Below are 21,543 nucleotides of genomic sequence, written 5' to 3' on the forward strand. Positions count from 1 at the left end.
CCTCTCTATCCCTTTCTGTGTTACCCACCTCTCTCCCCATCCTTGGCTCCTCTCCCTGTCCCCTTTCTCTCTCTGTATCTGCGTCTGTGTGTTATTATCCTCTCTCTCTCTCTGTGCCTGTGTGTGTGTGTGTCCCTCTCTGTGTTACCCCCCTCTCTCCCCATCCTTGGCCCCTCTCCCTGCCTCCTCTCTCTCTATCTGTGTGTATTACCCCCCCCCCCACACTCTCTGTGTGTCTCTCTGTGTGTGTGTGTGTGCCTCTCTGTGTCCCTCTGTGTGTTATCCCCCCTCTCTCCCCATCCTTGCCTCCTCTCCCTGCCCCAGCAATGATGCTTCTCCGCAGATTCCGCCTGCTGATCGTCATGGTTTTCCTGATCGCCTGCACCATGCACATCCTCATCGACCTACTGCCCAGGCTGGAGAGGAGAGCTCCCCCCGGGACTGGCACCGCACCCGGCTGCCCCTGCCAGCACCGGGACGGGCTGCTGGCCCCAGCCGAGCCGGGGCTCCCGGGCTGGGGGAAGCTGCTGCCTGGAGCCGCCCCTCCCGGAGCTGGAGACGGCGGCGCCTGGCCCAACAAACATACCCTCCGCATCCTGCAGGACTTCAGCAGCCAGCAAGCCCCCGGCTCCAACCGCAGCGGCCCCCAGCCCCCGGCCAGGGGGGAGGAGAGCGGCTTCAGGTGGGCGAAGGAGCACAGCAAGAGGCTGATCCCACAGCCTGGCCAGGAGGGAGCTGGAGCCGGAGCTGCCCCCCAGTACTCCAAACTGTCTGCCCTCTTCAAACACCAGCTGTACCAGCAACCCACCCCAGCACTCACACAAGGAGAAATCCTCTTCAACATCCACTCTGACACCAAGTTTAACCCCAAAGTCACTGTGCCCAGGGACTGGTAAGTCATTCCTGATCTCTCTCTCTCCTATTTCCTATCTTTCACCCACTAAACCCCACTCCCCCTCTTTATTTCACCCCCATTTCCCCTTTAACCCCCCCTTTATAGACAGGTACTTGATTAATAAGGGGTCAGGGGTTATGGGGAAAAGGCAGGAGAATGGGGATGAGAAAAATATCAGCCATGATTGAATGGCAGAGCAGACTCGATGGGCCGAGTGGCCTAATTCTGCTCCCATGTCTTATGGTCTTTCACAACTCTTTCCACATCAGAATGGGGTCGGTCCTGTTGCCCAGGGAGAGGTTAGCACAGGGTTTGTGTTCCCGCCATGCTCTGTTTGCGTTCTGGTTTTAATTTTGCTTGTTGCTTCCCAGATACATCCTATCCTGCAACCTCCGCACCGCCCCCCCCCCCCCCCCCACCGCCCCCACACATCACCCCCAGCACTGGCTGCTGCCAGAGTCCCCAATCCGCACCCACTTCCCTTCCTCACCCTCTCCCCCCCAACCCCAGAGCCGCCGGTTCTCCAGTGACAGGGTCAGACATCAGTGAGCAGACTGGTGAACAGAGAGAGGGGAGGCAGAGGGAGCGGGGGCTGACAGAAAAAGGGGGTGACAGACAGAGAGAGAGAGAGAGAGGGTGACAGACTGAGAGAGAGAGGGGGGTGACAGACTGAGAGAGAGAGAGAGGGGGTGACAGACTGAGAGAGAGGGTGACAGACAGAGCGAGGGGGTGACAGACAGAGAGAGAGAGGGAGGGTGACAGACTGAGAGAGGGTGACAGACTGAGAGAGAGAGGGTGACAGACTGAGAGGGAGAGAGAGAGGGTGAAAGACTGAGAGAGAGAGGCTGACAGACTGAGAGAGAGAGAGAGAGAGAGAGGGTGGAAGACTGAGAGAGAAGGTGCCAGACAGAGAGAGGGGGTGACAGACAGAGAGAGAGGGTGACAGACAGAGAGAGAGATGATGACAGACAGAGGGGGTGACAGACAGAGGGAGAGATGATGATAGACAGAGGGGGTGACAGAGAGAGAGGGGGTGACAGACAGAGAGAGGGGAATGGCAGACAGACAGAATGGGGGAAAAGAGAGGGGGTGAGGGGGAAGGAGAGTGACTGACAGAGTGAGAGGGGGTGGAGAGTGACAGAGAGAGACATAGAGGAGTGTGACGGACAGTGAGAGTGAGATGGAGGAGAGAGAGAGAGACCATAAGGGAGAATGACAGAGAGAGTGAAAGAGAGGGACAAGTGGGGGTGTTTGGGGGGAGTGACAGTGAAAGGGTTAGAGCGGGGGAAGTTACAACAGCGAGTGAAGGAGAGAGAGAGAATGTGGCAGATAATCAGACTAAACGAGACAGGGAGAGATGAAGAGAAAAGCACAAAGGGAGAGGCAGGCAGAAAAAGAGACATAGCCAGAGAGAGACAGGCACAGCGCGGGGGGGGGCGGGGGGGGTGATACAGAAAGAGAGACACACACACACATACAGCAGACAGGCAGAAACAGGACTGAGAGCTGGCAATACACACTGCTTAACAGAAGCAGAGAAAGCAAACATCCATACACAGAGCGAGAGAAAGAGAAAGCAAGATAGAGAGAAAGACAAGGCTATGAAGAGAGTCCCGCTCTTATATTTCCTGACGCAAGCTGTTTTTAAACTCTGAAGAAGTGTCATAAGCACTCAAAACATTAACTGTGTTTCTCTCTCCACATCTCCTGCCAGACCTGCTGAGTTTATCCAGCATTTTCTGTTTTTAAGTCATCATTTTGTCTAAGTGGAGCTCTGCTATCGAGATTATCTTTCTGCACATCCCCAAATCTTTGGAGAAGAGACTTTTGTTACAGACATGTGAAATAATACATTATTTATACCTACCATTCCCATCCTTCCTCTTTTAATGAAAAAAAAGTCTCCCATCTCCTACAGAAAAGGTCAGTGCCTGATACCGTGTCTGTGAGTGGCAAATACTGAGGCTCTGAATGGGGCAGCTTCACTGATAACTGGGGCCAGGGATATTGCTGAATCAATTCACACATTTCTCTCTGTCTGCCGTATTTACCATCCTCTATCAGTGTCTGTGTCTCTTTCTCACTCTTTCCACTTTATCCATTCTTTCCCTCTCCCTGTTTTATATCACTCCCTCTCTCTCCGTCTCTGCTATCTTGCTGTTCCCTCCATCAGATTTCTATCTGTATCATTCTCTCTCTCTCTCTCCCTTTCACACTGCCCGCTCTACTTGCTTTGTGTTTCTCAATCTTTCAATGTGTTCTTGTTGCTTTCTTCTCTATTTCTCTCGGTCTGCTCTCTCTCTCTTGCATGCTCTCTCCATTTACTATCTACCTGTTTCAATCATTCAATTTCCTCTTTTTCCCCACGCCCTGTACAGCGTTCCCTGACCAATGGACAGATTATTGGCTCACTGTTATAAGAGGACATCACAGACTTGGGATGCTTGCCTTGATTAGCCGAGGGATAGAATATAAGAGCAGGGAGGTTATGATAGAGCTGTATGAAACGCCCGTTAGGTCCCAGTTAGCGTACTGTGCAGTTCTGGTCGCCACACTATGGGAAGGATGTGATTACGCTAGAGAGAATGCAGAGGAGATTCACCAGGGTGTTGCCTGGGCTGAAGCGTTTCAGCTATGAAGAGAGGCTGTTTTCCTTCGAGCAGAGAAGGCTGAGGGGGACCAGGTTGAGATGTACAACATTATGAGGGAGATAGATAGGGTAGATAGGAAGGAACTTTAGTAGAGGGGTCAATAACCAGGGGGAGATAGATTTAAGGTCGGGGCAGGTGATTTAGAGGAGATTTGAGGAAAAAAATCTTTTCATCCAGAGGGTGGTGGGAATCTGGAACTCACTGCCTGATAAGGTGATAGAGGCGGGAACCCTCACAACATTTAAGAATGATGTGGAGATGCCAGCGTTCGACTGGGGTGGGGCACAGTAAGAAGTCTCACAACACCAGGTTAAAGTCCAACAGATTTATTTGGAATCACAAGCTTTTGGAGCGCTGCTCCTTCATCAGGTGATTTACCCGATGAAGGAGCAGCGCTCCGAAAGCGCATGATTCCAAATAAATATGTTGAACTTTAACCTGGTGTTGTGGAACATTTAAGAAGTATTTAGACCAAGTGCAAGAAAATTGGGAATAGAATAGATAGGTACTTGATGGCTGTTGTCGACACAATGGCCAAAGGGCCTCCTTCTGTCTATGACTTTATGACAAACAACTGAGATGGCATTATAGTTACTGAGTGGGTGACAGAGGGAGACAATGGGAGATGTACCATCTCATATGGAAGGGAGAATTGGGGAATTGTTTTCTCTAGATAGTACATGTAAGGAGCATTCTGTTACTAAACCAAGTTTCCTCTTTTTCCCCACACCCTGTACAGTTTTCCCTGACCAATGGACAGATTATTGGCTCACTATTATAATAATACATCACAGACTTGGGATACTTGCCATTATTAGCCGAGGCATAGAATATGAGTAGGAAGGTTATGATGGAGCTGTATCAAATGCTCGTTAGCCCACAGCTAGAGTAACATTAGAATCCAAGGACATGTTAAGATAATTTTTCCAACTTTGCACAGAAAGACCACCTCAAAGTTATAGGAAACATGAGTTTGCTGTGTTCATGTTGGTGCCCAATCTATACCAGCTCATTCTGAAACTCAATTCCTGTGATTTTTCCTTGTGGATTAAATGGTTGAAAAAGATGAGGATATCGGTGTGTTTCTCCTCTCTCGCCTTCTTTCCCCATCTTCCTTCACCCTCTCCCTCTCTCTCTTGCTTTTCTCTCTTTTCACCCATCTTTCTCACTCTCTCCTTCCTTCTCTCCAATTTCCTGTCTAAAGTCACAAACGGGGGTGGGAGACACTTCAAGAGAAAAACCTTGCCATCCCCCTGGTCCTTTATTCCCAGCCTGGCCCTGGAACCCAGTTGGCACAGTGGTTAGCACTGCTGCCTCACAGCGCCAGGGTCTTGGGTTCAATTCCGGTCTTGGGTAACTGTAAGTGTGAAGTTTGCATGTTCTCCCCATGTCTGCGTGGGTTTCCTCCGGATGCTGCGGTTTCTTCCCACAGTCCAAAGATGTGCTGGTTAGGTGGCTTTGCTGTGGTAAATTGCCCCTTAGTACCCAAAGATGTGTAGGTTAGGGGGTTTAGCCATGGTAAATATGTGGAGTTATGCGGATAGGGAGGGAGAATGGGCCTGGGTAAGATATTCTGTCAGCGAGTTGGTGCAAATTTGATGGGCCGAATGGCCTCTTCTGCACTGTAGGGACTTTATTTTATGATTCTAACTCCATGAACAGGTTTGACCCCGCACCCTTTTTCTTTCAGGGCCAACGATGAGGAGGATGATCTTACCCCCACCGGCGACCCCCCCATAGACTTGTACCCCAACTGGTTAAAATTTCACATCGGGATAAACCGCTACGAGCTATATTCTCGCCACAACCCAGTGATCGAAGCTTTGCTGGGTGATCTGGTGACCCAGCGGATCTCCAGCGTAGGTGAGGAAAATCTCCATTTGAATACCTGCTCCTGTTCTCCTTTGTCTGCCCTTTCGTATTTCTTTCCCTAATTAGAGTTTCCCCCAGCGTCTCAAGATGGAGAAATGCAGTTGAATGTAATCTGTCCTTGTCAGCGAGACTGTAATGAGATAAATTGGAAGTGAGTGTGCCTCAGAGGATACGATTCTGAGATTATGGATCTCTGATTGAAAATTATTCCTTGTCTGAGATCATTATCTCTAATAAGAAGTGCCAGTGCATAGAGGGTAGGAGTTGATGGGCTTTCTTGCACTGACCTGTCCAACCAGATAAATAAAGGTCGATGTCTCAAAGGAGCGATGTCAACAGACACATACAATGGAATATTATTATATACAAACCTTAAGGTGAGACTGCTAAGACTGTGAACTAGATATTGTTGATGACAGCTACCGATAGCTGTGAGTACAATGTAAGTGCTTCCAACTCTCATCATATCCTGTCATATTTTAAATAAACTTACCTTTGGAACAAAGAAGGCTGAGGGGCGACTTGACAAAAGGTCTGCAAAATTATGAGGGGAAGAGACAGAGTGGACAGGATAATATTGGAGTATTGGAGTATTGCATACAGTTCTGGTCGCCGTATTATAGGAAAGATGTGGAAGTGTTGGAAAGGGTGCAGAGGAGATTTACCAGGATGTTGCCTGGTATGGTGGGAAAATCGTATGAGGAAAGGCTGAGGGGTTTGAGGTTGTTTTCGTTAGAGAGAAGAAGGTTAAGAGGTGACTTAATAGAGGCATACAAGATGATCAGAGGATTAGATAGGGTGGATAGTGAGAGCCTTTTTCCTCGGATGGGTTGGCTAGCACGAGGGGACATAGCTTTAAATTGAGGGGTGAGAGATATAGGACAGATGTTAGAGGTAGGTTCTTTTCTCAGAGAGTAGTAAGGGCGTGGAATGCCCTGCCTGCAGCAGTGGTGGACTCGTCAATGTTGAGAGCGTTCAAGTGGTTATTGGATAAACATATGGATGATATTGGAATAGTGTAGATTAGAGGGGCTTTAGATTGGTACCACTGGTCGGCGCAACATCGAGGGCCGAAGGGCCTGTACTGCGCTGTAATGTTCTATGTTCTATGTTCTATATTGTTTCCCTTGGTGGAGAATTCTAGAACCAGGGGTCATAGATTCAAGATAAGTGGCAGAAGATGTAATGGGGAAATGAGGAAGAACCTTTTTACGCAGAGGGTGGTGGGCGTCTGGAATTTGCTGCCGGAGTTGGTGTTGGAGGCAGAGACCCCAAACGTTTTTAAAAAGTACCTGGATCTGCACCTTAAGTACTCTAAGCTACAGGGCTATGGGCCGGGTGCAGGAAGGTGGGATTAGAAAGGGCATCTGAGTGGCCTTGAGCTAGCATGGGCAAGATAGGCCGAATGGCCTCCTTCTGTGCTGCAACATGTCTACGGTTCTTTCGAAACCAGGGGCTCTCCCAACTCAAAAGAGGTTGATTCTAACTCAAGATCCGTTTGAAGATTGACCTGGGATCTGGAAACCAGGGGTGAGAGGCTTCAGTTGTGTGGAGAATTGGGGAGAAGCTGAGGCTGGTCTCCTCAGGGCGGAGACGGTTAAGAGGAAATTGAATGGAGGCTTTGAAATCTTGAGCCATTTCGATAGGGCAAGTAGAGAGGAAGTGTTTCCAGTGGCAGAGTGGTTCACAACCAAAGGGCACAGATTTGAGGCAATTGCTTAAAGAATGAAAAAGTGACACAAGGAAACACTTATTTCCACAGCGAGTCATTGTGATCTAGAGCAGGCTTCCTGAAAGGGCGATGGAAGCAGATTCAATATTAACTTTCCAAAGAGAACTGGAGAAATACTTGAAGGGGAGAGAGCAGGAGAGTGGGATTAATTGGATAGCTACCAAATTGGCACAAAGGACAAAATGTCTTGCTTTAGACTGGATCATTCTGTGACACTGGGCTTTGTACACACATTCGATTTTCTCTAATATTGGTATCGGATTAATAATCAATCAGGCATATAGGTTCAAATTATACACAATCTTATCAAATGATGGTCAAAAGGGATTCGAATGGAAGGAAGTAGTTTTCCCTTTTACTCGTTAGGTTTAAATCCCAACTGTAATTGGTTCAAGTAACTGGCTGCTTTGTGAATGAACACATTCCACTCATGCGAACTTGTAAAGTACTGACTGCCGTTTCTTCGCATTGTCTTGTATGTTGCCTTGTACAAACGAATATAAAGAATGACTATGTGCATCTACTAAATTGATACTGGATCTAGTTATGCCGTGCTCCATCATTTCACCATTCATCATGCGTCCTTTCCCAAGGGATTTCTGCAGATCTCAGCTGTCCCTGCCTTATATCACTCCAATTCCGCATCACTCCTCTCTGACCTACACTGGTTCCCGGTCCAGCAATCCCACAGATTTAAAATTCTCCTCTGTTAAATCGCTCTGTGGCCTCACTCCCTCCCCTCACTATTTCTAAAACTTCCTCCAACCCTCCCAGATCCCTGCTTCTCTGATTCCGGCCCCTTGCTCAAACCCGATTTCCTTTGCCCCGTCACTGGTGCCCCTGGCTTCAGCGGCCTGGGCCCTCAGCTTTGAAATTCCCTGCCAGACGTCTCTGCCAGTCCCCTGGCTCTCCTCCAAGTTACCCCTCTACCTGAGATCTTTGACCAAGCTTTTGGCTTTCTGCATTGACTTCTCTTGCGTGGCTCAGTATCAAATTTTACCTGATAACGGACCTGTGAAGCACCTTGCGATATTTTGCTCTGTTAAAGGTGCTATATAAATGCAATTTGTTGTTCAATTAGAATACACTGGACCCCTTCATCCGATCGACATGGGTATGTGTCAATTTGGAAGGCTCCTTAGTTCGTAACAATTGGTCCTAAAGGATGGATGTGAGGGAATGGGGAGATGTGAGGAAAAATGTTTTTACCCGGAGGGTGGTGACAGTCTGGAATGCGCTGTCTCGGAGGGTGGTGGAGGTGGGTTGCCTCACATCTTTTAAAAAGTATCTGGATGAGCACTTGGCACATCATAACATTCAGGGCTATGGGCCAAGTGTTGGCAGATGGGGTTAGGTGGGGGGTCAGGTGTTTCTCATGTATCAGTGCAGGTTCAATGGGCTGAAGGGCCTCTTCTGCACTGTATGATTCTAAGATTCTGTGATGACTTGCAGACAAGTCTTTTGCTGCTCAAACATTCCTGCTGCTGGTCTGTGACATTTTCTCACGATAATGTTTTACCATCACTCGGAATTACTTCCCTCCTCATCTGAAGGCGATCGCTCTTTCTGAGATAGAATCATAGAATCCCTACAGTGCAGAAGGAGGCCATTCAGCCCATCAAGCCTGAACTGACAACAATCCCACTAGGCTCTGTCCCTGTAACTCCAGATATTTACCCTGCTAATCCCCTTGACACTAATGCACCTAACCTGCACATCTTTGGACTGTGGGAGGAAACCTGAACACCCGGAGGAAACCCATGTAGACACAGAGAGAATGTGCAAAATCCACACAAATAGTGACCTAAGGCTGGAGTTGAACTCAGGATCCTGGCTCTATGAGTTGGCAGTGCTAACCACTGTGCCACCCTGCCACCCTCATAGATATTGACCCAGCATCTCTGCAGTGTCTTCCCCTACCTCTTGAAGGATAGGCTGAGATGTACAGCTGCCTGTGGAGAGGTCGTAGCCTAGTCCATTACACAAACCAGCCTCCCATCCATTGACTCTGTCTACACTTCCCGCTGCCTTGGAAAAGCAGCCAGCATAATTAAGGACCCCATGCATCCCGGACATTCTCTCTTCCACCTTCTTCCATCGGGAACAAGATACAAAAGTCTGAGGTCATGTACCAACCAACTCAAGAACAGCTTCTTCCCTGCTACCATCAGACTTCTGAATGGATCTACCTTGCACTAAGTTGATCTTTCTCTACACCCTAGCTACGACTGTAACACTACATTCTGCACTCTCTCCTTTCCTTCTCTATGAACGGTATGCTTTGTCTGTATAGCGTGCAAGAAACAATACTTTTCACTGTATACTAATACATGTGACAATAATAAATCAAAACAAAAATCAAAATCTAACTAGGGCTGGTCGCGCACACACACACACACACGCACACACTTCGACTGGGGAATGGGGGCCAAATCTTCACTGCCCCATGTCTGAAGCATAGTTCCGCTAATCAGAGGAAGAGAGCCAGAGAGTTCTCCTCAGCCTCCTGGGCCAACATTTATCTCTCAACCAATATCCACTGTGAGCAACTTTGTTGTTTGAGCGACCTTGCTGTGTATAAATTGACTGCCACAATTCCTTTAAAGTTTTAACGTTTATTTATTAGTCACAAATAAGGCTTACATTAACACTGCAATGAAGTTACTGTGCACTTCCCCTCGTCGCCACAGTTCGGCGTCTGTTTGGGTTCAATGCACCCTAACCAGCACGTCTTTCAGAATGTGGGAGGAAACCGGAGCACCCGGAGGGAACCCACGCAGACACGGGGAGAATGTGCAGACTCTACACAGACAGTGACTCAAGTCGGGAATCGAACCCGGGTCCCTGGCTCTGTGAAGCAGCAGTGCCAATCATTGTGCTACCGTGCCAAGATTTCTAGATTACCATTTGCATTTCAAAAGCTTTGGGGAAAGTTGATATCTTTAAAGGCATTGCATGCCTATCTAATCCGTTGTTTCAATGGTTCATGCATGCTTACTTTGAACAAATGATGAATTTTGTGGGATGTGGGTGTCACAGACATTTATTGTCTACTCCTTCAGGTGGTGGTGGGCCTTCTTCTTCAGGCTCCGCAGTTTGTGCGGTTGTAAAACTCACCAAACCACTTTAGAAGTCTGTTTTTTGGCATCTCAGAAAATAGGAGCAACACCTGACGTAGAATCATAGAGAAGGGGGCCACTTGGCCCATCGCATCTGTGCTGACTAAAAAAAACAAGCCACCCAGCCTCATCCTACTTTCCAGCATTCAGTCCGTAGCCCTGCAGGTTACAGCTCGTGAGGTGCCTATCCAGACACCTTTTAAATGAGTTGATGGATTCTGCCTCGCTAATCCTTGTGGTCAGTGAGTTCCAGACCACTGCACACCCCCCAGCTCCCTTCCCCCCTCACTCCTCCCAGAATCCTCTTCTCCTCTCTAACCTTTCCATCAATTACTTTAAACCTATGCCCTCCAGTCACTGACCTCTTGGCTGAGATAAATAGGCCCTTCGAATCCACCCCAATCCGGGCCCCTCACAATTCTGTACACCTCAATCAAATCTCCCCTCAGTCTTCTCTGTTCCAAAGAGGAAAACACTATCCAGTCTTTTTCCATAGCTTCAATTTTCAGTCCTGGCAACACAGAAACATAACAAATAGAAGCTGGAGTAGGCCATTCGGCCCTTCAAGCCTGCTCCGCCATTCATTTTGCTCATGACTGATCATCAAATTCAATACCCTGATTCCCCCCTTCCCCCCATATCCCTTGATCCCTTTACCCCAAGAGCTATATCTACATCCTCATAAATCTCCTCTGTACCCTCTCTATTACAATTACATCCTTCCTGTAAGGATGTAATTAGCACTGCTGCCTCACAACGTCAGGGACCCGGGTTCAATTCTGGCCTCAGGTCACTGTCTGTGTGGAGTTTGCACGTGTTTGCGTGGGTTTCCGCCGGGTGCTCTGGTTTCCTCCCACAGTCCAAAGATGTGCAGATTAGGTGGATTGGCCATGCTTAATTGCCCCTTCGTGTCAGGGGGATTAGCAGGGTAAATATGTGGGATTATGGGAATAGGGCCTGGGTGTGATTGTGGTCGGTGCAGACCCGAAGGGCCGAATGGCCTCCTTCTGCACTGTAGGAATTCGATGATGACCCCTCTATTCTATGATGACAGGATGTGAGGAAATATACCAGAATAAGTCAAAGAATCATTACGGCAGAGAGGGAGGCCATTCATCCCATCAAGTCTATGCCATCTCCCTGCAGCACAATCCAGTTCCCCCACTCTATCCCACATGGTCCCGCAATTTTATTTCCTCCAAGTACCCATCAACTTCCTTTTGAAATCATTCATTGTCGCTGCTTCTTCGTGGACCACGAGCTCCAAATTGCATTCCACTCAGGTAAAAATAAGTTTTCCTCACAACCTCCCCTGTATCTCTAGTCCAGAGCCTTAAATCTGTATCCCTTAGTCTTTGTATCATCAGCAAATAGAAATAGAATATCTTCAGGTCTTCTATTCTGTCATAATCTTGCACACATCTCTCGAATCTGCCCTCGATCTCCTTTGCTGTGAGAACAACCCCAATTTCTGCAACCGAACTTGGAGCTTGGAGCTAACATCACCCTCCCCCCCCATCCCAGCAACTATTCTTGTAAAAGCTCCTTGTCATCCACCCAAGGACTCTCACATCCTTTCTAAATTCTGGCGACCAGAACCGGACGCAGTACTCCCTGTGCGGCCAACTAGAGCTTTCAAAAGATTCCACGTAACTCCCCTGCTTTTTGTACTCGATGCTTCTGAAGCCCAAGATCCCACATGCTTTATCAACTGCTCTCTCAATATGTTCTGCAAGTTTGGGGCGGTACTTGGGTGAGCGATTTCTCGAAGAATTACAGAGGCTGCGATTGCCCTCTTTAGAGCAGAGAAGCAACATTTCAGAGAGATGTCCAAATTGAGGAGTGTTTTCCATCGAGTGAATGGGGAAAAACTGCTTCCACTGGAAAGAGGGTCAGTAACCCTCAGTACCAGAGGGCAGGCACGGTGGCACAGTGGTTAGCACTGCTGCCTCATAGCGCCAGGGACCCGGGTTCGATTCCCGGCTTGGCTCACTGTCTGTGTGGAGTTTGCACGTTGTCTGTGTGGGTTTCCTCCGGATGCTCCAGTTTCCTCCCACAGCCCAAAAGCCGTGCTGGTTAGGTGCATTGGCTATGCTAAATTCTCCCTCAGTGTACCCAAACAGGCGGTGATTAGGGGATTTACACAGTCACTTCATTGCAATGTTAATGTAAGCCGACTTGTTACACTAATAAATAAACTTAAACTTGACCAGACAGCACAGATATAAGATGATGGGCAAAAAGACTCCAGAACAAATGAATAGAATTGTTTTATGCAGTGAGTTATTAAGGTCTGGAATACACTGCCTGAAAAGGTGGTGGAAGCAGAATCAATAGTAGCTTTCAAAAGGAAATATATATGGTTATTTAATATATATATACGCTGCAGAAACAGCAGGGCAGTGAGGAAATAGCAGGGCAGTGGGAATAATTGGATAGAGGGAGTAATCCAGGTATTGCCATGTTATTTTATACATTTAGGCATTTTATACATACGTTAGGAACACGAGGGTTGTCAGAGAAAGAGTCGGACCTCTCAAGAACAAAGGAGGGGAATTATGCTTAGAACCCAAGGAAGTAGGTGAGATTCTAAATGAATACTTTGCATCAGTATTCACAAAGGAGAAGGACACGTTGATTGGTAGTGTCTCAGAGGGATGTGTAAACCCATTAGAACAAATCGTAATTACAAGGGAGGAAGTGTTAGGTGTTTTTAGGAAGCATTAAGGTGGACAAATCCCCAGGGCCAGATGGCATCTGTCCTAGATTACTGAGAGAGACAAGAGATGAAATTGCTGGGCCTCTAATAGAAATCTTTGTTTCTTCATTGAACACAGGTGAGGTCCCAGAGGATTGGAGGATGGCAAATGTGGTCCCGTTATTTAAGAAGGGTAGCAAGGATAACCCGGGTAATTATAGGCCAGTGAGCTTGACGTCTGTGGTAGGGAAATTGTTGGAGAAGATTCTTAGAGATAGGATCTATACACATTTAGAACTGAATAGTCTCGTTAGCGATAGACAACATGGTTTTGTACGAGAGAGGCCATGCCTCACAAATTTGGTTGAGTTTTTTGAGGAGGTGACAAAAACGATTGACGAGGGAAGGGCCGTGGATGTCGTCTACATGGATTTTAGTAAAGCGTTTGACAAGGTCCCTCATGGCAGGCTGGTGCAAAAGGTTAAATCTCACGGGATCAAAGGTGAACTAGTTAGATGGGTACAGAACTGGCTTGGCCATAGAAGACAGAGGGTAGCAGCGGAGGGGTCTTTTTCTGATTGGAGGTCTGTGACTAGTGGTGTTCCGCAGGGCTCTGTACTGGGACCTCTGCTGTTTGTGATATATATAAATGATTTGGAAGAAGATGTAGCTGGTCTGATTAGTAAGTTTGCGGACGACACAAAGATTGCTGGAGTTGCGGATATAGATAGGCTGGAAAATTGGGTGGAGAAATGGCAGATGGAATTTAATCCAGATAAATGTGAAGTGATGCATTTTAGTAGATCTAATGCAGGAGGGAGCTATACAATAAATGGCAGAACCATCAGGAGTATAGACACACAGAGGGATCTGGGTGTGCAAGTCCACAGATCCTTAAAGGTGGCAGCACAGGTGTAAAAGGTGGTGAAGAAGGCATATGGCATGCTTGCCTTTATTGGACGGGGCATAGAGTATAAAAGTTGGCATATGATGTTGCGGTTATATAGAATGTTGGTTAGGCCACATTTGGAATACTGCATCCAGTTCTGGTCACCACACTACCAGAAGGATGTGGAGGCTTTGGAGAGAGTGCGGAAAAGGTTTAGCAGGATGTTGCGTGGTATGGAGGGTATTAGCTATGAGGTGAGATTGAGTAAACTAGGGTTGTTCTCCCTGGAAAGACGGAGGTTGAGGGGCGACCTAATAGAAGTTTATAAAATCATGAAGGGCATAGATAGGGTGAACAGTTGGAAGCTTTTTCCCAGGTCAGAAATGACAAACACAAGGGGTCACAAGTTCAAGGTAAGGGGGGCAAGGTTCAATACAGATATGCGGGGGACGTATTTTACACAGAGGGTGGTGGGGGCCTGGAATGCACTGCCAAGCAAGGTGGTTGAGGCAGACACGTTAGGATCATTTAAGACTCATCTAGATAGCCACATGAACAGACTGGGAATAGAGGGATACAAACGGATGGTCTAGTTCGGAACACATGATCGGTGCAGGCTTGGAGGGCCGAAGGGCCTGTTCCTGTTCTGTATTGTTCTTTGTTCTTTGTTTTGTTTCTTTATTTATTAAGCCGCTATACAACGGTGTCATGGTAGCACCATAACACCTATTAATCATCCATCGTGATTAAATTTGCATGTTCATATCCAAATAAACTATTGAAATAACAGCCATTGCAAAAGGACACACTGGAATACAAACATACTCTTCAGTTCAAATTGATGGACTTTGCTAAGCACTTTCATAGAATCCCTATGCAGAAGGAGGCCATTCAGCCCATCAAGCCTGCACCGCCACAATCCCACCCAGATCCTATCCCCATAATCCCATGTATCTGCCCTGCCACTCCCCCTGACACTAAGGGGTAATTTAGCATGGCCAATCAACCTAACCCACACATCTTTGGAGCATGGGAGGAACCCGGAGCACTCGGAGGAAACCCATGCAGACACGGGGAGAATGTGCAGACTCCACACGGACAGTGACCCAAGCCGGGAATCGAACCCGGGTCTCTGGCGCTGCGAGGCAGCAGTGCTAACCACTGTGCCACCGTGCCTCCCATCAAAGAATCAAGACAGATTGTTCCAAAGCCATGTGGAGGCTCTGGAAATGTGACGTGTATACCTTTGTCTCTCCTTAGTTTGAAGGTTCTGTGCCATCCATGTTGAAAGGCTGCCCCGATGCCCGTGTCTTAACTCAGCCCAAGACCCACTCACCAATCACCCATCCCTTCTTCCCATCCTCACTGACCTACGTTGGCTCCTGCTCAAACTAAGTCTTGAATTTAAATACTCATCCTTGTTTTCTATTCCCTCCCTGACCTTCCCTGCCCCGCTATTTCTGTAAGTTCCTCCAGCTCCAAAACCCTCCCACGTTCAAAGACTATTTCCTCAGGTGGATGGAGCTATTACAAGGGGGCATAACTATAGGGTTCGTGGTGGGAGATACAGGACGGATATCAGAGGTAGGTTCTTTACGCAGAGAGTGGTTGGGGTGTGGAATGGACTGCCTGCAGTGATAGTGGAGTCAGACACTTTAGAAACATTTAAGCGGTTATTGGATAGGCACATGGAGCACACCAGGATGATAGGGAGTGGGATAGCTTGATCTTGGTTTCAGATAAAGCTCGGCACAACATCGTGGGCCGAAGGGCCTGTTCTGTGCTGTACTGTTCTATGTTCTATGTTCTAGATCTCTGCACCCATCTCTGGCCCCTTGAACATCTCCGATATTAATGGCTGCACCATCAGCGGTTGTGTTTACAGTTGCCTGAGTTCCGGACTTCATCCCCACTCCTCTCCACTCTACCTCTCTGCTGTCCTTTAAGACACTCCTGATATCCAACCTTGCTTTGGGTCATCAGTCCTAATATCTCCTTACACGGCTCGGTGTCAGATATGTTTTATAACGTTTCCCCAGGAGCACCTCAGGGCATTTTATAAGGTGCAATCTAAGTTGTTGTTGTACTGGCTGCTTGTTCAATTTGCCAATCTTAATGTACAGAACGAAAGAAAGATTTGCATTTGTGTAGCACCCTTTACAACCTCGGCATGTCCCAGATTACTTTTCAATCAACTAATTGCTCTTTCAAGCGTCGTCACTGTTGTAATATAGGAAACATGGCGGCCAAATTGCTCCCACAAACAGCATCGGGACAATGAACAGATAATTTCTTTAGTGATGCTGGTTGTGAGTATCGTATTTTTAAAATTATTTCTGAGGTTGTGGGTGTCGTTGTTGGATTCCAAATTTTCCCCCACAGTCCGAAAGGTGTGCTGGCTATGCTAAATTTTCCCTCAGTGTACCCGAACAGGCACCGGAGCGTGGCGTCTAGGGGATTTTCACAGTATCTCCATTGCAGTGTTACTGTAAGCCTAGTTGTGACGAATAAATAAACTTTAAACTTTAAACAAAGAGTATAACGAAGAGTAGTTAATTTTGTAGCTCAGTAGCAACCTTAACACTCTGTCCATGCTCCTGGGACTAACTGACTCCCACCTTCCCGACATGTGGCCTGCTACGTAGCCGCACCATCATGTAATCATGTGACCATTCGGCCTATATCTTTCCCGTTTAGTTGGGGCATCCAGTGTCGTGACGTGAAACAGTGTGCGCAGCAGGGAACTATACGCAGACCATGGTATAACAGGTTGAATGAACTAGCAATGCATGAGTATTTACATATCCAGTGAGGCACTGATAAAGCTGTTGGAACTGGTGAATAGCTCATCACATCTCTCTCCCTCAATTTCATCGTAGAAATATAAAAAGACCAGTTCAAGGCGAGGTGGGAATAAAGTCCTCGTGTTTGGTTTACTCAGGCACCCTGATATGCCGGTCGGTGGTGCTGTAGTCTTTGGGTGGGATTTTCCGGCCGCGCTCACTCCAAGGCTGGAAAATCCCGCCCGAGGTCAATGGACCTTTGCACATGCCGTGTCCCGCCCGCTCCGATTCCCGTGGCGGGGGCGATGGGAAAATTCCGCCCTCGCTCTGTCCTTAGTGTGGATGACCCGGAGCATTCCGTCAGCAAGTTGTGTGGGTATAGGGCTCACTGCGTTGGCCTCTGGAGGAGACGGCACGTGTACTGGTGCATGGAGCCTGTGCCGTAGGCCGGATGGGTGAAGCTGGTTCCGAGACCTGAACTGATGGCGGTTTCACACATAGTGGGCACCATCTGAGGTGACCTGAACTGATGGCGGTTTCACACATAGTGGGCACCATCTGAGGCTGCCACGTAACTGTAGGGTCGAGGGGCATGGCGGTGTACCACCCCCAACTCACCGTGGCCACATGCAGGCTGAATCTTGACCGTTTGCCCAGGTGTTAGAGGGCTGAAGCTGCGGGCATCTCAATCATTGTGCGTTTTGTTTTTCAGTCTGCCTTGTTCGAGGGCACCTTTCGCGTTGGTTTCAAGTTTTGGGCTGCAGCAGGAATCATGGTTCTGGTGCACCCGGGGAAAGTGTCATGGTGCTGCTGAGGGCAGACCCTGTCATGGTAGGTTTCACAGGCTGATGAGTGCAGCATAGTAACCTATGCAATCCCGTGCACACTTCTCGAGAAGATGCCTTGCTGAGTGTACCACCCATTCCGCCACATTGTTTGACTGTGGATCTAGGGGCTTGCTGGTGATCTGTTCAAAGCTCCATGTGTGTGCTAAGTTACGAAATTCTGCGGAGATGAGTTGGCAAGTGTTGTCTGTCATGAGTCTCTAAGGGATGCCGTGTGTGGCAAAGTGTCTCTTGAGCTTGATGATGACTGTTTTACTCATCAAATTCAAACCAGTCGGAATACAAACCAAATAAAACTCAATGTTGTTTACCATTCCACTCCAAGATGTCAGCTGCTTTGAACGACCATGGGAGGTCCGGGCCCTCTTGTAAATGAAGCGGTTCCTTTGATTGATGTGGCTTGAATGCATTGAATAATGCACATCTGGAAACTTCCCTTTCCATGCCTGCGTACATGGAGGGCCGTTCCTTGGCCTTGTATCTGGTTACTTCCAAGCCGGGGTACACTTGGTGAAATTGTTGGGTATAGTCCCTCGGAAGTGAAGGAGGGACGACGAATCGCTGGCCTTGCAATGTCAGTGTGTCCTGTACAGTCTGACGGTGAAAAATGTGCAAAACCTGTGGGGAAGCTCCCTTGAGGACTCTGGCTGGCCCCTCATGATGACGTAATGCAATTGCCTGCATGTGATGCCTGTCTGAAAGACATCTTTAAGTTCTTGGATGCTACGAGAGGGCAGCAACTCTACTGTCTCGATGTCTGTGTCTCCCTCACAATTTGCCTGATGTGTAGTGGGTAGGAAGGCTATGGAGAGAGCATCAGGCAAGTACAGCTCTGTAACGATGTCAATCAGGTAATTGAGGTGGGCCTGATAGAATATGGGCTCCCTGATTAAGGGCCAAATTGATGGGCCAATCAAGGACCCTCTTGCTTTGTATTTAACCAGGCGTGTCAGTTCCTCTGGGACACCGAGTGTAGACTGCTGACTGAAAGCACTCTGTATGCTGTTGTCAGACTTGTAAAGAAAGGGATTTTGGTGAAGGGACTTCTGCCTCCGAGGACTTATTACACGTTTGTCGACGACGCTGCGATGTTAAGGTTGCAGCTTTAGCATCGCACATTGCAGCCATGCAGACGCAGTGTGGAGAGACTTCCTTAAGTTAGTCATGAGTGGCTGGTGATCAATTTCAACGGTTGCAGGAAGAAAATATAATGACGTCATGAAATTTCTAACAGATGAAGACTAAAGCGAGGAGTTCCTTTTCAATCTGCGCAGAACGAGTCTCAGTGGCCAGTGAGGGCCCTTGAAGCAAAGGCTATTGGTCTGCCATTCTGGATACGGACTGTACCAAGTCTGTGCTGGGAGGAGTGTACTAATATGAAGTACAGGTGCTTCACAGGTACTGCCAGTGGGGCTGCGAGAGTGCCTGTTTGAGTGTATTGGAGACCGCTGTGTGATGCTGCTGCCAACACCATTCGACATCCTGGTGGAGGAGCTGATGAAGAGATCCACTGTAACACAGAATGAATTTAAGAAGATAATTTGTCATACCAAGAAAACACTGCAAAATGTCCCTGTCCACAGGAATGGCCATCTGCTATCAAGCCATTGTCTTATCTGGATTGGGCTTTACACCATCAGCTGTGAGTTAGTGGCCCAAATAAGGAACTTGGCTGACCCTGAATCTGCATTTTACAGGGTTAAGCTTCAAATATATGGTTCTGATTTTGCCAAGGACAATACGAAAATGTGCATCATGTTCTTGCATAGTACGACCCCAAACAAGGATGTCACCAAGAATGATTTTACAAGGTTGGACTGCAAAGCGTTGCTTCATGCACTGCTGGCAAGCCTCACTGCCTGTGGAGATCCCATAGGGCACACAATTAAAATACCTGCCTACATGAAGATGGCTAGTTTTGAGGATTCCTCATCTAATGGGATCTGCCAGGCCACATTTTGCACTGGGAATGCCGAGCACATTAGCTTTGGATATGTCCGCTATCACCTGTTCCACTGTCTGCATAGGGTGATGAGGTCTGAGCAATGCCTTGTTCAAGTGCACTAGGTCAATGCATATCCTGACCGTGCCATCTTTCCTTACTGCAGCCACCATTGCTGAAGGCCACTCTGTGATCTCGTTATTACACACGATGTTAACATTCATTGACTACTTTCTGCTTCATGACCAGAGGTACTCTTCTCAGAGCACAGACTTGGTACCAAGTCATCTCGCCTCATGTGGTATACAATTGGTAGCTTAACATTGACGTCACAGTTGAAGAGGTCTCTATATGCCACCAGTGCCTCTACTTTCTCAGAATACTAAGGAAATTTGGTATGATCACTAACACTCTCACCAGCTTTTACAGATGCACCATAGAAAGCATTCTTTCTGGTTGTATCACAGCTTGGTATGGCTCCTGCTCTGCCCAAGACAGAAAGAAATTACAAAGGGTCATGAACGAAGCCCAGTCCATCACGCAAACCAGCCTCCCATCCATTGACTCCGTCTACACTTCCCGCTGCCTCGGAAAAGCAACCAGCATAATTAAGGACCCCATGCACCCCGGACATTCTCTCTTCCACCTTCTTCCGTCGGGAACAAGGTACAGAAGCCTGAGGACACATACCAGCCAACTCAAGAACAGCTTCTTCCCTGCTGCCATCAGACTTTTGAATGGACCTACCTCGCATTAAGTTGATCTTTCTCTACACCCTAGCTATGTCTGTAACGCTACATTCTGCGCTCTTTTCTTTACTTCTCTATGTACGGTATGCTTTGTCTGTATAGTGTGCAAGAAACAATACTTTTCACTGTATCACAATACATGCGACAATAATAAATCAAATCAAAATCTCTGAGCCTGGTGTTGTAAAGCATGCATCTCTGGACCAAGTTGAGTAAGTCCCGATGTAATGATGTCCCAAAGGCCAAATAATGGCCTTACATTCTGGTCAACTATATGAAACTTGAAGCTGTGCTGTGTGTAGCGGAGAGTAACTACACCTTCAGTACTGATGGTTTGTCCGCCATAGGCCAAGAGATCCACCTGAGTGCAAGGGTCTGGTGCTGCACATAGGTCTAGTTCCCATAATATTCAGCTGGATAATATGTTACACTCTGCTCCAGTGTCAACCTTTGTCTTCAGTCTTGCTGCTGCTGTGATGTACGTTCAGAGTGGTGAAGATCTCACCCTTTCCTGTGACGGTGTCAACACTCTTGCAGTAGAGTGTTGTTGGAGTCTCTGTAGCTTCGCTGCTTCGCCTGAGCTCCTGTTCATTCACCTTGCTGACATTCCTACCCCTGGAGGATTGACCAAACACCATATTGCTGATGGTGGAGGAAACCTGCTGTGGTTTGGATCTGCGGCATTTAACAAAGTGATTCCATTTCCCACATTTGTTGTATCTTTTACCGCACGCAAAACAAGTTGTTTGGTTGTGTGTGTGCTGGCCACAGCAATCGGAGCAGGATGTCTCCTGTACTGCAAATATTTCCCACCTAAAATTTCTGCTTCTCTTTTCTAGTCATTCATTTAACAGGCAAATACTAATGACTAATTGTAATGTTAGATCTTTTTGTCGCAGCAACTGCTTGCGGACTAAATCACTGTGAATTCCACAAATTATTCGATCTCTGATTAGTTCATCAGTGAGAGTCCCAGATGCACATTTCTTTGCCAGTATTTTCGGCATGGCTGTGTAAGATTACATTGATTCATCTGCTCTTTGGTTTGTTGGACTGAATGTATATCTGTTGAGGACTTTTTTTTTACTGGAAGACAGATATTCTCGAATTTGTTTAGTATTATCTGGCACGATGGCACAGTGGTTAGCACTGCTGCCTCACAGCACCAGGGACCCAGGTTCAATTCCAGCCTTGGGTGACTGTGTGCGTGGAGTTTGCGCTTTCTCCCCGTGTCTGCATGGGTTTCCTCCGGGTGTTCCGTTTTCCTCCCACAGTCCAAAGATCATAGAATGATAGAACCTCTACAGCGCAGAAGGAGGCCATTCGGCCCATCAAGTCTGCAGCGACCACAATCCCACCCAGGCCCCA

The 21,543-nt window shown here is 47.6% G+C and overlaps 1 protein-coding gene across 1 annotated transcript in view; it reads left to right on the forward strand.

Annotated features, from left to right (window-relative positions):
* The first annotated feature begins 238 nt into the window (after positions 1–238).
* The window catches only part of LOC144510784 (extracellular serine/threonine protein kinase FAM20C-like), a 107,237-nt gene continuing 85,932 nt past the window's right edge, over positions 239–21,543 (forward strand). The window contains exons 1-2 of the mRNA XM_078240664.1: positions 239–892; positions 5,237–5,409. Of these exons, the coding sequence (XP_078096790.1) occupies positions 327–892; positions 5,237–5,409 (739 nt within the window). The 5' untranslated portion in view covers positions 239–326. The remainder of the gene's footprint in view (positions 893–5,236; positions 5,410–21,543) is intronic.

The sequence above is a fragment of the Mustelus asterias genome, chromosome 23 (assembly GCF_964213995.1).
Source record: "Mustelus asterias chromosome 23, sMusAst1.hap1.1, whole genome shotgun sequence".
Taxonomy (NCBI): domain Eukaryota; kingdom Metazoa; phylum Chordata; class Chondrichthyes; order Carcharhiniformes; family Triakidae; genus Mustelus; species Mustelus asterias.